Source organism: Rhinoderma darwinii, chromosome 7 (assembly GCF_050947455.1).
Source record: "Rhinoderma darwinii isolate aRhiDar2 chromosome 7, aRhiDar2.hap1, whole genome shotgun sequence".
In the NCBI taxonomy this organism is placed as follows: Eukaryota; Metazoa; Chordata; class Amphibia; order Anura; family Rhinodermatidae; genus Rhinoderma; species Rhinoderma darwinii.
In genome coordinates this window covers 70,249,615-70,265,792 of record NC_134693.1, presented here as the reverse complement: position 1 = coordinate 70,265,792, position 16,178 = coordinate 70,249,615, and the positions used below count along the sequence as shown (strand labels likewise).

At 44.3% G+C, this 16,178-nt stretch overlaps 1 protein-coding gene across 5 annotated transcripts in view; it reads left to right on the top strand.

Moving 5' to 3' along the window:
• Window positions 1-308: 308 nt before the first annotated feature.
• The window catches only part of RBFOX2 (RNA binding fox-1 homolog 2), a 262,780-nt gene continuing 246,910 nt past the window's right edge, over window positions 309-16,178 (top strand). For 4 of the 5 annotated variants that reach the window (XM_075833520.1, XM_075833519.1, XM_075833517.1 and 1 more), the window contains exon 1: window positions 309-567. In XM_075833520.1, the coding sequence (XP_075689635.1) occupies window positions 541-567 (27 nt within the window). In that variant the 5' untranslated portion in view covers window positions 309-540. The remainder of the gene's footprint in view (window positions 568-16,178) is intronic. The other variant, XM_075833518.1, reaches the window with a different exon arrangement.

The window sequence follows — 16,178 nt, the reverse complement described above, 5'->3', positions numbered from 1 at the left end:
TATGTATATATATATGTATATGTATATATGTGTGTGTGTGTTTTTCATAGGCTTACATAGCCATCACTTCTGAGGTGTGTTATTGTTATTTGGTTGTGTAATTCGTTCTCTACTCCATACTTCTAAAGTCTCGCTTTACTTTTCCAGTATCTTGGCTTTCTAAAGCTGTGTCTGATTTTCTCTCCCTCTTTGCCATGTGTAATGGGAGGAATGTCCCTTCTAGTCAGCCAGCCAGGAGAGAAAGGGGGAGGGGAAAGGAAGAGACTAGAGCGAGCTGGGAGCAAGTCGGGGGGGGGAGGAGGAGGAGGAGTGGCAGAGCAGTGATAAATTGCCCCTGGTGTCAGAAGGAGGAGCTTTATCCTGAGAGAGAAAGGGAGCAAAGAAAGAAAGATAGGAAGGAAGGACGGACGGACTTGTACACAAGGACACAAAATAATTGTCCAGGATCCTAACCGATATCCGCCCAAGAAGAGAGCGTGCGGTGATCCGATCTAGAAATCCCGTGCTAACGCGTTCTCTGCTCTTCTCCTCTTGTGTTTTATGGAGAAGGATAAAATGGTTTCACAGGTAAGGCTGCAGTATGTCTGTGTGTCCATATTGGGGCATTGGCTATTGATCTGTGAGCCAGCCCTCCCTTCTCCCCATCACTTCTCCCCATTCTCTGGATTTGTCTTTGTTTCTTTTCCTAATTGGTGCCATGTGCGGCTTCTCTCAGCGCTAGACCTTTCGTGTAACATTACACGTCTCCCGACCGTTCCCCATTTTGTCTTTGTGCGTTTTTTTTTCTTCCCAATTTTTAAAAATGCGCAGGACTATGCGAGTTCCAATCGGGGACGTTCTAGTAAAACGGTGCAGCGTGTTATCGGCTGGTTGGTGTCCCAACACTTTTTACTTTTGCTGTGTGGCTATTAAATTGTCCTGTATGTGTTAATTCTTTGCAAGTTCTTGCTCTGGTTCTGTTCTACTTCTGATATTGGGGGTCCAGGTTGTGGTCCAATATCATGACTGGGGCATTCCCTGGGTAATGGAGATTGCTCTGGGAATCCTGCAGAGGGATCCGTGGTATATCCTGGATTTCTGCTCACGGGCTTGTATTCTCCGCGTTCTAGTAAAGTGGGTGTTTTTGCTTCTAACGTGTGCGGTTGTGGCTGCGATCTGAAGGTTATTGTAAGTGGAGCGCTCGGCCATTACCTTGTACAGCAGACCATGTTTTCTGGGTGGGGGCGCTCCGGAGGATCCCCGCACCTGTGTGTGTTCAGGTCGAGCGGTTGTCTGTTCTATGCCGCCGTCTATAATGGTTCTAAACGCTGACTACCCGTTCAGACTACACGAACGCGTCTATATATCGCTGGTGATAAATGGCCATATTCTGCGGTGTAGGCCGCCTGTGTACTGGGAGACATGAAGGAGTGATTATGACGCAATGAACATTTCGCCTAAGGGGTTTGAACGTTTTTTTCTTAATGACTTTGCAGCTTGTGTATTGCTGTGCGCTGAATATCGCCGTAGACCTTGACATACTCCTCCTAAATAGTGGCTGCTGCCTTTTGACAATGCGGTTTTTAGGTGCCTGATGTGGACGCTTCCAGACTGTAAGATTCGGTGATTCCCATAGTGCTCTGTCACTCTCGCCTTTTAAGGATTTCTGCATTCAAGACGTTTTAGCGCTCGGTGTACAGCCGCAGAGGCATCAGGCGCTGGACACATCTGGCGTATTCTGTGCAGACTGGAGTGCGGTGGAGATCTAATTTTACGGGGATAGTAGTAACTCCCGATTGTTTGGGCTGTACTCGAGGCTAGTGATGCGGCTGGAAAATGTATCAACATCTACGTATTTATATTGGTGGAATGGGCAGTGGCTGAGAACTAGAAACGAAATGCATTCTAGAGCAATTAGAATAAAATAAAAACGTAGAGTTAACCAGCTGTGACCCACTGACCTCTTTTGCTTTTAAAGGAACACTACACATAGAAAATATATATAAAAAAATAAATCAATCTCTATCCCAGCAATTCCCTTCTCCTTTTTCCTTCGATCCTATTTATCTTGTATTACAGTTAAAGCTAAGAAATATGAAGAAGTCTTCTGTGTCCCAGATGTTCATCCATGCTTAACTGTCCTACAGTATGTTGGAGCAGGAGCCTCTCCCGTCTGTGGATTATTAGCCCCGCCCCTAAAATGGAACCGGTCAGCAGGAAACGAAAAGCCCTTTAAGGCCGGATTCACACGAGTGTGCGTTTTGCGTGCGCCAAAAACGTGCCGTTTTGCGTGCCCAAAAGGCACTTAACAGCTCGGTGTGTCAGCCTCGTATGATGCGTGGTTTTCGTGCAGCCGCCATCATTATGACACTCCGTTTGGATGTTTGTAAACAGAAAAGCACGTGGTGCTTTTCTGTTTACATTCATAGTTTGACAGCTGTTGTGCGAATCACACTCGTCCCACGGAAGTGCTTCCGTGTGGCATGCGTGATTTTCACGCACCCATTGACTTCAATGGGTGCGTGATGCGCGGAATACGCACAAAGAACGGACATGTCGTAAGTTTTACGCAGCGGACACACGCTGTGTAAAAATCACACAACTGTCTGCACTGCCCCATAAACTAATATAGGTACCTGCGACGCTCGTGAAAATCAGGTGTGTTGTACGGACGTATATCCCGTTCGTCTGAATAAGCCCTAAGGGTGTATTCAAACAGTGTGGTTTTGCCGCGGGGCCGAAAACAGTGTTTTTACAGCAATTTTTTCAATGCGAATTGCAAAACCGTGGTGAACTTGCATTTTCGGCCGCGTGGCTAAAAATGTGACAAAACGGTACTGTGTGAATACACCCTGGCACAGATCAATGATCGGGTGAACCAGCGCTCGTTCACTATCCTTGTTCTGTGTAAACGGGGTCCGCAGCTCGTTCGTCAGCTGGATAGGTCTTTTATGTGCCTATAAAAATGGTTGCTTATCTGCATCTCCCTTTGTAAACCGGGCATGTGCTGCCGACAAAATACCACAATCGTTCATCCCCGTACATTAGCAACGATGGTTTGTCCCCATACTCCCGTTCATTGCCCTGTTTCGAGCAAACAAGTGCCGATCGACGAGCTGAATAGTTGACTAGCGCTTGTAAAAGGTAGTTAAACATGGATTTGGGGATATATGTGTGATCACTGGGGGTAGGACCTCTGGGACCCCCATTGATGAGGAGAATGAGGGACTGTAAACAGCCATACACTGAGGCCTCTAATAACTTTATTTTTGTCAACTGTTTTTCATTTTTATGAAACAAAGGTGTACATAGCCTTTAACTCCATTTTGGTTGAAGAAAAGAGATTGCTTCAAATTTGCAGCGGAAGCGCAAGGCATTGTGGTTTGGTTCCATTCAAGTGAATGGGACAATACTGCAATATTTTGCACAGCAGCTGCAAATGTAACAGCGTTTAAACAATGAAGAGGCTCCTAGCAGTGCTGCAGCCCCTTCAAGCAGCTGACCGGCGGGGGTGCTTAGTCTAACCCCCACCAATTGAATATTGACGGCCTATCCTAAGATTAGGCCATCAATCGTAAAATCCCAGATAACCACTTTAAAGGCTATGTAAAGCTTTTGATGGAATTTCTAGAATTTGTTTTTTTACTAAAAAATGTTTATTGTATTTTGAAACTTTTTTTTTTTTTTTTAACGTGTTGCAAACAAAGGTACATCACTCTTATCCTCTAGGATAAGGTCTGGTATCAGTGACATACATGTATCATACACTGGGACTAGAAATAATTCTTTCTGAGTACAAATTAGTAAATAAGGACAATATAAGACCTCTGGGGCCCATCTTAAAATGCCTATAAGGGAATACGCTAATATAATAGTATCTTTAGTTGGGCATTGTGCATATAGGACATGACTGAGTTGTAGATATCTATACTGCTGTAACCAGGGAATTTGAGGAGCCCCTTCTAACTGAGTGAGCGTAAGAAAAGAGCCATCTCTGCATACGTCACCAACCCGGACGACTCCCAGGTCCTGCCGAAGTTGTGAGTCTGGTAATGTCTGCAGGGTAGGTGAAGTAAGGTCGTGGAATAGTGTCCTTGTAATTCAGGATGATTTTAGAGGTACGCCAAACTGCTAGGGCTACCATGTGTAAAGGAAGCAAGGTTGGTGAATCTGGGGTAGTTCAGGAAACTGAACAAGCTACGGCCTGCTACAAGGGAGGCTAAATAATTTGCAACCGGAAGGAGGGGGGGGGGGTGATCGTGCAACCATTCTCGTATATTAGAGTTGGTATTGTTGCTGCACAAGGGGGTCACACCAGATACTGAAAGCTAAGGTTCACATACTTTTGCCACTCGCACATATGCGATCTTGGATCATTTTTCTCAAACAATTGACGATGTCTAATATCTTTGACTCATGTGAGTTGGTTCTCTTTTTATCTTTTAAGACTTTGTGTGAATATTTAATGTAGTTTTAGGTCACATTTTTGCAGAAATATAGAAAATTCTGAAGGGTTCCCAAACTTTTGAGCACCACTGTACTTGGAGAGGACATTATGCAGACGACCAGCTTCCCGGAGGAGTTAGGACCGAACTCCCTTAAAATGCTCGTGGCATGCCCATCTGTGATTCCGTTATCCCCCCCCCCCCCCCCCATGCCAGCATACAGTGTCAGGGCCATGTGATCTTGCAGCTCTGATTAAGGCCCCCTGCACACGACCGTAGCCGTAATCGCGTTCCATGATTACAGCTACGGCCGGCCGCCGTCAGTCACCCACATTTGCGGGCAATGCTCCCGTTATAAAGTATGCAAGCCTTTCTATGGCCCAGACACCTTCCTGTAAATATACAGGAAGGTGTCCGTGGGCAATAGAAATGAATATGTCTGTAATTACGTTCCATAATTTTTCATAACCAGCCAGAAACCACATCTGCAGCAGCCTAGCATTACCAGGGTGGGAAGGGCCAAGGTTTTTGGCCCTTCCCAGTCTAATGATATGAGTCTGCGGCCGCCCCAGTGCCCAACCATCGCTACCGATGGTCGGGTACTGGATCGTATCCGGCTCCTCCTGGCACCTCTGGTGGGTACTGGATTAATAATGGGGTACTGGATTAATAATTTTTTTTATGTCCTTGTATTTTTTTTCAACTTTATTTCTACCACCGTAGTAATGGCCGCTGGCTGGTTGACAGCGTCCATTACTAAGGTGGGCCTTAATGTTAGCCAGTGAAGAGGCTAACGTGCTAGCCTCTTCACTGTCTTACATTAAGGCCCGCCTTAGTAATGGACGCTGTCTACCAGCCAGCGGCCATTACTAAGGTGGTAGAAATAAAGTTGAAAAAAAATAGCCCAAGAAAGACTATTGCACTGGGGCCCATGAGCCTTTAGCGATTCCCCTGTGTCCACCAATATCCCAGAATCTTTTTCAGAAGAAGCTTTACTGAGTGTTTTACCTGTTAATGCATAATTGTAAAAATTGTTTCCTCAGCCTAAGTGCATAACATTATATTTATCTACGTTAAACTTAATTTGCCATTTCTCTGACCAAACCCCCAGCTTCCCCAAGTCCCTCTGTAGTATTACATTATCCTCCTCTGTGTTGATTACTTTACAGAGCTTAATATCATCTGCAAATACTGAAATTATACTCTGTAAGAAGAGGGCCCAATACTGACCCCTGTGGAACCCCACTGGTTACTGCAACCCACTCTGAGGATGTACCATTATTAACCACCCTCTGTTTTCGATCACTGAGCCAGTTGTTAACCCATTACACATATTTTCCCCCAGTCCCAGCATTTTCATTTTATATACCAACCTTTTATGCGACACCGTATCAAACACCTATGAAAAGTCTAGATACACCACATCCACAGCCTTACCCTGGCCCAGTCTAGAACTTGTCTCTGCATAGAAGCTGATCAGATTAGTTTGATAGGACCGATCCCTCATAAACCCATGCAGATGCTGCGCTAACTGTTTATTTTCTTTGAGATAGTCCAGCATGGCATCTCTTCTAAAACCCTCCAATATTTTACCCACAATGATGGTTTAGCGTACAGGCCTATATTTTCCATAGTTACTTCTTGACCCCTTTGTAAACATTGGCACCACGTTTGCTATATACCAGTCTTGCTGAACAGACTGTCATGATAGATTCCTTGTAACATCAGAAATAAGGGTCTGCCTATCACGGTACTTAATTCCTGCAGAACGTGTGGGTGTATACCATCCGGTCCCGGTGACGTGTCTATTTTAGTGCTTTTAAGGCGGCGCTGCACTTACTGGGTTAAGCATGTGACGTTTAATGGAGAATTTACTTTATCCCTAATCATGTCGTCTGACTTTGGATTTTCAAGTGTAAATACACTAGAGAAAAAGGCCTTTTTGATGCGTCGGAGATATCAAAAGTTTGAAATTGCAGTTACTCTGTAAAGGAGTGTCCCAGGCACGGGGTGGTTTTTCATACTGATGACCTATACACAGGATAGGTTGTCAGTACATGATTGGTGGGTGTCCTAAACCTGGACCCCGCACTGATTAGATGTTCCAGTTCCCGGAGGCAGCTGGATGTCTGTGCCAGAAGCAGATGGCTCTGGTCACATTATATCGGCCGTGATGCATTACTGCGCCTATTCGAGTGACTAGAAGCAGAGTTGCAGTACTGAAACACGGCCGCTCTACAGTGTACGGAGTAATCTGCTTCTGGCATCGACCACTTCATAACATCCGGAGGCAGCTGGAACAGCTGATCAGTGTGGGGTCCGGGTGTGGATAGGTCATCCGTATGAAAAACTGCCACGTGCCCGGACAACCCTTGCTACCTGGGCCAGGTATACAAAATATCTCTTCTCCAGAAGGAAGAGACCAGTTTTTTTGCTTATGGAGGATAGCTACTCTAATGGCCAGGAATTTTTTATCCAATTTATTTATGCATCCTTTTTTTTCTTTTTTTTTTTTTTTTTTAGTGTTCGGGCCTGTTCACATCAGCGTTGGGGTTAATTTCAACCTTTGTCCGAGGAACCGATGAATGAAAAGCCAAACAGACTATCGCTTCTGTTTGCATTACCGTTGATTTCAAAGGTAATGCTTCGGTTTCAGTATATCTTCATTTGGTTCCGTAAGGTTACCGTTTTTAGCGGTAACAATAGTGTAGTCAACTACGCAATTTTTTTTAAACCTTATGCAACGGAAACCATTTGCAACGGAAGCATTACCACTGAAATCAATAGTAATGCAAACAGAAGCTATGGTTTCCGTTTGACTTACCGTTCATTGGTTCCTCTGATGGAAAGGTCTAGCGGAACCCATCAACAGAATGCCGACTCAGATGTGAACAGGCCCTTATTTCTACTTTCTTGGGCAACGAGTTTTTCAATCTTCTGCCTTTTATTTGTCTTTTACACAACTTATTTTTTTTATTTTATAATTATTTAATGCCACGTCACTATCGTCTTGCTTTTGTAGTTTGAACACTTTATTTTTTAGCATTTATTGACCCCTCACTGTTTTATTTAGAGGCTCTGTCACCACATTATAAGTGCCCTATCTTGTACATAATGTAGATTACAGCAGTGTTTTTTTATTTAGAAAAACGATCTATTTTCACCAAGTTATGACCTATTTTAGCTTTATGCTAATGTCTGTCTTAATCGACAGCTGGGCGTGTTTTTACTTTTGACCAAGTGGGTGTTGTGGAGAGAAGTGTTTGACGCTGACCAATCAGCGTCATAAACTTCTCTCCATTAATTTACTGAGTGAACAACGCAGGATCACGATGTGCTATGTGCAGTCACATACTCCCACATTAACGTTACTGAAGTGTCTTGGCGATAAATAGATATCGCATCTAACCAGGGCGCGATGTCTATTCACAATCCCGACACTTCGGTAACATTTGTGTGTGACTTACTCACACAGCACATCGAGATCACGCTGTGCTTTCATTTACAGCGAGATTACATTTGCTGTGCTGCAAGTCCCACACGAACGTTACTGATGTGTCGGGATTGTGAATAGACATCCCATCCTGGTTGGACGTGATGTCTATTTACTGCCAAGACACTTCAGTAAAGCTAATGTGGGAGTATGTGACTGCACATAGTGAACAACGCAGGATCACGATGTGCTGAGTAAATGAATGGAGAGAAGTGTATGATGCTGATTGGTCAGCGTCATACACTTCTGTCCACAACACCCAGTTGTCTATTAAGAAAGTCATTAAAAACACTGCTGTCGTCTACATTACAGCGCCGATCACATTATGGACAAGATAGGGCACTTATAATGTGGTGACAGAGCCTCTTTAACCACATAGACTTCACCCTATTTCTAGCTTGTTTATTACAATAAGGTATATATTTTTCTCTGGACCTATTTAATAGGCTTTTAAAATGTCCCATTTAGTTTGTGTATTTTTATTTTTGAAGACCTTGTCCCCGTTTATGACCTTTAAGGTCATCTCTTACCCCATGAAAATTGCCCTTTCTAAGGCCTCATGCACACGACCGTATTTTTTCCCACCCGTAAATACTGGCGTAAATACGGGTCCGGTGTCACACGTATTCCACCCGTTTTGCACCAGTATTTACGAACCCGTGCTCGTAAATATGGGTCCGGTGTCACACGTATTCCACCCGTATTTACGAGCACGTTTTTGGCGGCAAAATAGCACTGCACTAATCGGCAGCCCCTTCTCTCTATCAGTGCAGGATAGAGAGAAGGGACAGCCTTTTCTGTAATAAAAGTTAAAGAAATTCATACTTACCCGGCCGTTGTCTTGGTGACGCGTCCCTCTCTTCACATCCAGCCCGACATCCCTGGATGACGCGGCAGTCCATGTGACCGCTGCAGCCTGTGATTGGCTGCAGCGATCACATGGCCTGAAACGTCATCCAGGACGTCGGGCCGGATGTCGAGAGGGACGCGTCACCAAGGCAACGGGCGGGAGACCGGACTGGAGGAAGCAGGAAGTTGTCGGTAAGTATGAACGTCTTTTATTTTTATTTTTTACAGGTTTATACTGATCGGTAGTCACTGTCCAGGGTGCTGAAAGAGTTACTGCCGATCAGTTAACTCTTTCAGCTCCCTGGACAGTGACTATTTACTGACGTCGCTTAGCAACGCTGCCGTAATGACGGGTGCACACATGTAGCCACCCGTTATTACGAGAGCTCCATAGACTTCTATGGACTGTCCGTGCCGTTATTACGGCCAGAAATAGGACATGTTCTATCTTTTTTAACGGAACGGGCACCTTCCCGTGAGAAAACGGGAAGGCACCCGTCGCCAATAGAAGTCTATGAGCCCGTTATTACGGGTCGTGATTACGACCCGTAATAACGGGAGTTTTTACGGTCGTGTGCATGAGGCCTGTAGTTGTGTTTTTTGTAGATACTCTACCAAGCATCTTATTAAGGCCTTATTCACACGAACGTGTTAAACGTCTGTGTGACGGCCGGTGAAACAACGGTTGTCACACGAACCTATATAATTCAATGTGGCTGTTCACATGGCTGTTTCGACGAACCATGTGAAAAGTTCGTGAGAAAATAAGACATGTCCGTTTTTTTTTTTTAATGCATCCCTCCATAGATTCTAGTCTGAAGGGGGGGGGGTGTGATATCGCGTCCTGCAGCGCAGAATACTGATGCACCTTGGATGTAAAAACTACAGTTTTTCATGTCCGATGCGCAAGAGCGTGTGAATCTAGCCTAAAGGATACATGAAAACCTATTATGTTGTGGTCACTATTACCTAGGTGTCCCCCCAACCTGTACTTTTGATATCCTGTCCGGTCTATTGGTTAAAATTAGGCCTAGGAGTGCCCCCTTCCCTCTTGTTGGATCTTGCACCAGTTGTGAAAGGTATTTCTCCTTAATTGTCAAAAATCTGTTTCCTTTGTAGGACCTGCAGGTTTCTGCCTCCCAGTTTATATCAGGGTAGTTAAAGTCCCCCATAAGAATGACTTCATTATGGTTTGCTGCCTCATCTATTTGCTTTATTAGCTGATGCTCTGATTCCTCAGTTATACCTGGAGACTCATAACAAACGCCTATCTGTATTTTATTCTTTCTCCCTCCCCTTATTTCCACCCGTAGCGACCTCACATGATCATTTCCCTCATAAGATATCATCACGCAGGATGGTCTCCTGGCAGGATTTTACATATAAGCAAACCTCTCCCCCTTTCTTATTAGTACGATAGTTTCTAAACCGACTGAAAGGCTGGATTCACACGAGCACATTACGTGCGTAATGGACGGAACGTATTTCGGCCGCAAATCCCGGACCGAACACACTGCTAGGAGCCGGCTCCCTGCAGTGTGTTCGGTCCGGGACTTGCGGCCGAAATACGTTCCGTCCATTACGGACGTAATGTGGTCGTGTGAATCCAGCCTTTCCCTGCACATTAACAGCCCAGTCATAGCGATCATCTAGCCATGGCTCACTTATCCACACTGTCACAATTCTCCTCCAGCATTATTAACTCTAATTCCTCAATCTTGTTGGCATTAGTATACATGCACTTTATATGTTTCTCATGCCACTTTTCCTCTATTTCCATTAGCTATTCTAACCCATTCCACCTCCATGTTCATTTCTTAGTCCAGCTCACTAGCTCCGCTGTCCTCGCCTTCTATACAGTAATTTTCCTGCCCATTCCCTAGTTTAAACACTCCAACCTTCTAGACAACTGTTCCCCCAAACAGCTGCATCCTCCCCATTTAGGTGGAGCCCATCCCTACCGTAGTCTGAGAACTGGACCAACTTCTCTGTTGGCTACGAAGAACCCAAACCCCTCCTTCCTACGCCAATTCTTTAGCCACTTGTTCACCTCCCTAATATCCTGCTCTCTGGTGTTGTATAAGCAGTATTTCTGAAAATCCTACATTTGAGGTCCTTGCCCTGAGCTTGATACCAAAGTCCTTGCAATCATGTTTTAGGACCACCTACCTACCTCCTAACATTGTCAATTGTGCCAATGTACACCATGATCGCTGGGTCTTCACCAGCCCCTCCCAATAATCTGTCAATCCGATCTACGATATGTTGCACCCGATAGACAGCAAACTTTTCGACGTTCCCTGTCTTCGTTAAAGATTTTCACTGGATGTAGCATTGGCAGCAATGGCGTTAAAGGGTTTGTCCACGACAGACAACAAATGACCTATCTACAGGATAGGTCATCGGTTATATGATTGGTGGGGGTCTGACACCCGGACCCTACCTAGATCAGCTGCCTCTGGTCACGGAATAGCAACTGAGCTGCAGTTCTGCAGAACGGTTGCCATGCAGCGGTCAGATCCATCTACTTCCATCTCCAACTACTGCATACCGCTCAAAACCTCCAGTGAGCTGTCAGCCGGAGCAGGTGATTTGTCCGGGTGTCTGACCTGAACCGATCATATACTGATGACCTATCCGGTCAATAGGGCATCAGCTTTCCGTTCATGGACGACCACTTTAATTCTGTAACTTGTGTCTAATGGGGGATATAGAATCAATACATCGTTATGTGTAAAGCTGGACATGGGTGTAACTGTTCCTAACCTTTATACATTCGGCTAAAGCTCCACAGCGTTTAATATACATTGATATCACATGCAAGAAGTTGCATATGTACAAGCGATGTCTTGCATCCGCAATTCCAAAAATATCCAATAGTTGAACATTAAATTGTACTACTTTCACTGAAACTATTTGGGTCAGTTCACACGCAATGTAAATACTGCAGATTTTCCGCAACGGATACAGTAGCAGCAAAGTGGATGAGATTTGAACAAATCTCATCTACACGCTGCGTAAAAGCGGAGTGGAAAAAACACTCAAAGGACGTGTGGTCTGTTTTGTTTTTTTTTTTAAATCCGCAGCATGTCAATTGCATTTGCGTGAACGCTGCTTATTTGTTGCAGGATTTCACTATTGAATGCAATGGGGAGGTACAACCCGCGACAAATAGCAATGTTGCCTTGTTTTTTTATGGTGGAATCGCAGGGATTCTGCCACAAAAAATGTGATTCAGAAAAAAAACAAAATCTTGTATTTATCCAGAAGTCTGTGTTTCTTGGTCCAGCCCGGCCTCCTGGGATGAAACGTAATTAGTGCAGATAATGCTGCAGAAAACCATTTATTTTATTTTTATTTTTTTACCTATCCACTATAGGTGAAAAATGCTGAATCAGTAGTGGTCTGACCGCTGAGGAGCAATGCCAATTGCCAGAAAGTGGGTTCCTGGTCCCCCCGTTCCCTTCCAGTCGCAAGTTTGGTGCTCAGAGCAGTTTGAATCGAGCGGAGGTCATGCGCGGTGAAAGTCTGAAACTGACAAACAGCCAAGCGCTGTGCTCTGCTATTTCCGTTGGTCAGATAGACTTTGAATGGAGCAGGACCCTGCATGTCCAACTTCTGCTGCAATGAAACTCCTTTTTAGCTGCCGATAGTGGCTGGGAGAAACGGGGGACCGGGGTCCAGTGTTTTGTGTTGAGTTTTTTCAGGATCCCAGAAGTCTGACATCCATCGATCTAGCATTTTTAATCTATCCACTGGATAAGTGGAAAATGCTAGAAGTTGGAATACCCCTTTAATCTATTCCTCCTTGGGTTTGTATGCAATCCATAAATTGCATCTTAAAGGGGTTGTCCAGAGAAACAAAAATTGCCATTTCGCTGGACGATCCCTTTAACCACTTTTACGACTATAAACTGTGTTTACGTCATAAGGGGAGAATGGTTGTATGAAGCGGGATCACAGGCTGAGCTTGCTCCATAAACTGCGCATGCCGTCTGTATATTACAGCGAACACCCCGCTCCACCTACTGGAATCGGAGATTACTCCAATCCCAGCCATTTAATCCCTTAGATACCGCGGTCAATAGCGACCTCTGCATCTAGACTGTTTAAAATGGAGACGCGGTCCCCTCGACAGCCCATTGCCCCCCCCACCCCATGTCTGCCTGCTTTGTGCTCCTGTTAAGCCCTGCCAGAGGTAGTTATTAAATGGAGACAGTAAAAAAACACCATACACTGCAACACAAGTATTGCAGTATATTGTGCAACCGATCTAACGGCCGCTGGTTCAAGTTTCCTAGGAGGCCTAATGGCAAATGGAAAAAAGCTGTTTAAGTTTCTATCTCCCCTCTATTACCATTTTTCCCCCAAAAAACACAATTGGTTTAGCTGTGCCCGTAAAATTTTTAACTATTACAATATAGGGATGTCACGATACCAGAATTAGGACTGCGATACCGATACTTCGTGTAGTATTGTGATTTCGATACCAAAACGATACTTTGCCAACAGTAATAAAAAATAAAAATAAAACTTTTTCCATTTTCTGATGTGAGGTGTGATGCTGAATTTTACCTCTATTTGCCTCACATTAATAGTAATTAACCCCATCATGTTTCTAAGTCATAATGGGTTAATGTGTGAGGTACATGATTGGGTTAATTACTATTAATGTGAGGCACATGGAGGTTAAATTTATCATCACACCTCGTGCCTCACATTAATAAGTGAAAAGTTTTTTTTATTTTTTGTACAGCGTACATATCATAAATGACGCAAAAAATTGTTGTGCAGGTTATTACGGCCGCGCCAATACTGAATATGTGTATTGAGACTTATTTTAATGTTGGTTTTAAAAAAGAAATGAAAAAGGGGTGTATGTGTATTTTTTTTAAATGTAATATTACTTTTATTTTTAAACTTTAATATACTGGTATATATCAGATATATGCCAGTACATTAGCCTTTGTATGTATAGTACACAGGCAGTTGTTAGGACATGCCCTAACAGGAAATATGGTAAGACAGCCCTAGGGGCCTTCAATAGACCCTGGGCTGTCTGCCCATATATGGTATGGTCGTCGATCGCGTCACATGAATTCCCTGCGACGCGATCCAAGGGGCATATCCCCCCTCCTCACTTTCCCCTGAATGCTGCAGTCAGCTTTGATCGCAGCATTCAAGAGAATAGCGGCGGCGATGAGGTCTCTCTGATCTCCCCTGTTATAGAGCGGGGCTGCGGCTGTATAATAGTCATAGCCCCGCTCCTGACATTAGGTGGGCGACCGCGGTCAGCATGATGTAATGTGGCTGGCGCTGCACTAAGGAGCGGCGGCGCAGGCACCGAAAACAATACGGGGTGATTTGCAGTGTGGCCGCCATGTTCGGTTTTCAGTGCCGCCGCACATTAGTGCAGCGCTGGCCGCATCGCATCATCCTGACAGTGCGCACTTGTCAGGACTCAGGAGCGAGGCAATGGCTGTATTACACAGCCGCAGCCCCGCTCATACATTCATGTATTACTATACTTGGCTGTGCGGCCGCACAGCTTAGTATCGAAATACATGAAACCATGGTATCGAACCGTTTGGGGATGCACAGTATCAAAGTTTTGATGCATCGTGCATCCCTATTACAAGATAACAATATTAAACCCACAAGGTCCATGTCATTAACTAAAAACACCAGAATTGCATCTTTTTTTTTTTTCTTGTCACAAAATGTAATCACAAACTACAGCTGGCCCCGCTAAGGCTTCTTTCACATCTGCGTTGGGACTCAATGTGTAATGTGGATTTATTGATACACTTTAGGCTGACTAACAACTAATCAACTTCTTTATTAAACAACATCGTATAAGTTTCGGCAAAGCGGTCAATAACAGAGGTCGGGGAACTCTACCTCCGCGGAAGTTCCCACTGTGCCCGTTTGTATCAAAGGAATCTGTGGACACACAGGTCCCGCCTTCTATAGTGCTGCCACGGGTCACAGACGCCACTCTCTACCACATGGCATATCCCGATGTCTTTATTTACCTATGTCACCGGGTTGCACCAGATTCCTTTGTGGAGGGCACCCTCCTACCCTTACGCGGGTCGGTGCGGAGGCACCGCTATCTTTCCCGCACGGACACCCTTGACGGTACTCTGGCAACAGTCCGAGTACCTTACGCACAATTACTTAAGCGGGTATTGTAAAGTAAGTAGATAGTCCCAAAGTCCATGCAAATCAGTCCATTGAATAAGATGGTTACTGCCCCTTTAAGACCGCTTTGCATTGGCTATAACATAAACATACTTTTGCTTGTAACTTGTATATTTATAACCAGGAAATATTACTTCAAAGATGACTTCACTCAAATTACCACAAGGAGTGGAGGGACGACCAGACTTCCCCCTGATAATTATATTCTGGATATAATTTATTCAGACCTTATTCTCAGGTCCCTCTGACTTGATGACACTTTGTGGTGTTGGATTCCTAGACACTAGGCCACACACTCTCTCATGTTCCATTTCTTTCTACCTATTGTCACTCTAACTCACTCCACTGTCATTACTTCACACTTTCCCGCCTTTTTCTAACTCCAAATGCCCTAAATGTGATTGACAAGCAGGATCCACTTGTAATCTGACACGCAGGACTTGCTGTCACTGAAGCAGTCAGTCAAGCGGACCTAACGAGCAGGATTTAGCTCTAGATACAGCTGCTGTGTATGGAGAATACAGAGCAGCTGTATCTCAACACTTAAAACTAATTTTTAATAAACTATTTCGAACATTGTACTAATCACTGACCTTTTTATTAAAAATAAATAAATTAAAATAATTGCCTTCAAGGTGTACATAGCCTTTAACATTTCATTTTTAGCGAAGGATGAACGCTGTAAACACGAAATCCAAAAATAATAGGGAAACTGCGGAGGTTGTTTTTTCTTTCCATTCCACCATACAAAACAATTTCAGCTTTCCAATGCATTATATGGTACATCAAATGGTGCCCCTAAACCACTCCACCCGCAAAAACAAAACCTTTTATACAGCCAGTGGCAGAAGGAACAAAAAAAAATGGCCTGGTCATATTGCAGTATTTGTGGTTTTAAATAAAAGCACAATTTGACCACACTCTGAATAGACCCTTATTAGAATAGATTCACCTATGCAGTCAGTCTGTCACTGCCCCCCACCCCCAACCAAACACGAGTGACTACAGCAGTCAGAAGAAATAGTATTTGCTTTAGGGCCGGCTCACATCAGCGTTGCTTTTCCGTTCATGGGTTCCATTGTAGCTTCCGCTTGCATTACCATTGATCTCAAAGGTAATGCTTCGGTTTGCCATGGTTTCTGTTCTTTTTTTTTTTCACGGAAACAATTGCGTAGTTTACTGCACTATTGTTTCCGCTAAACGGAAGC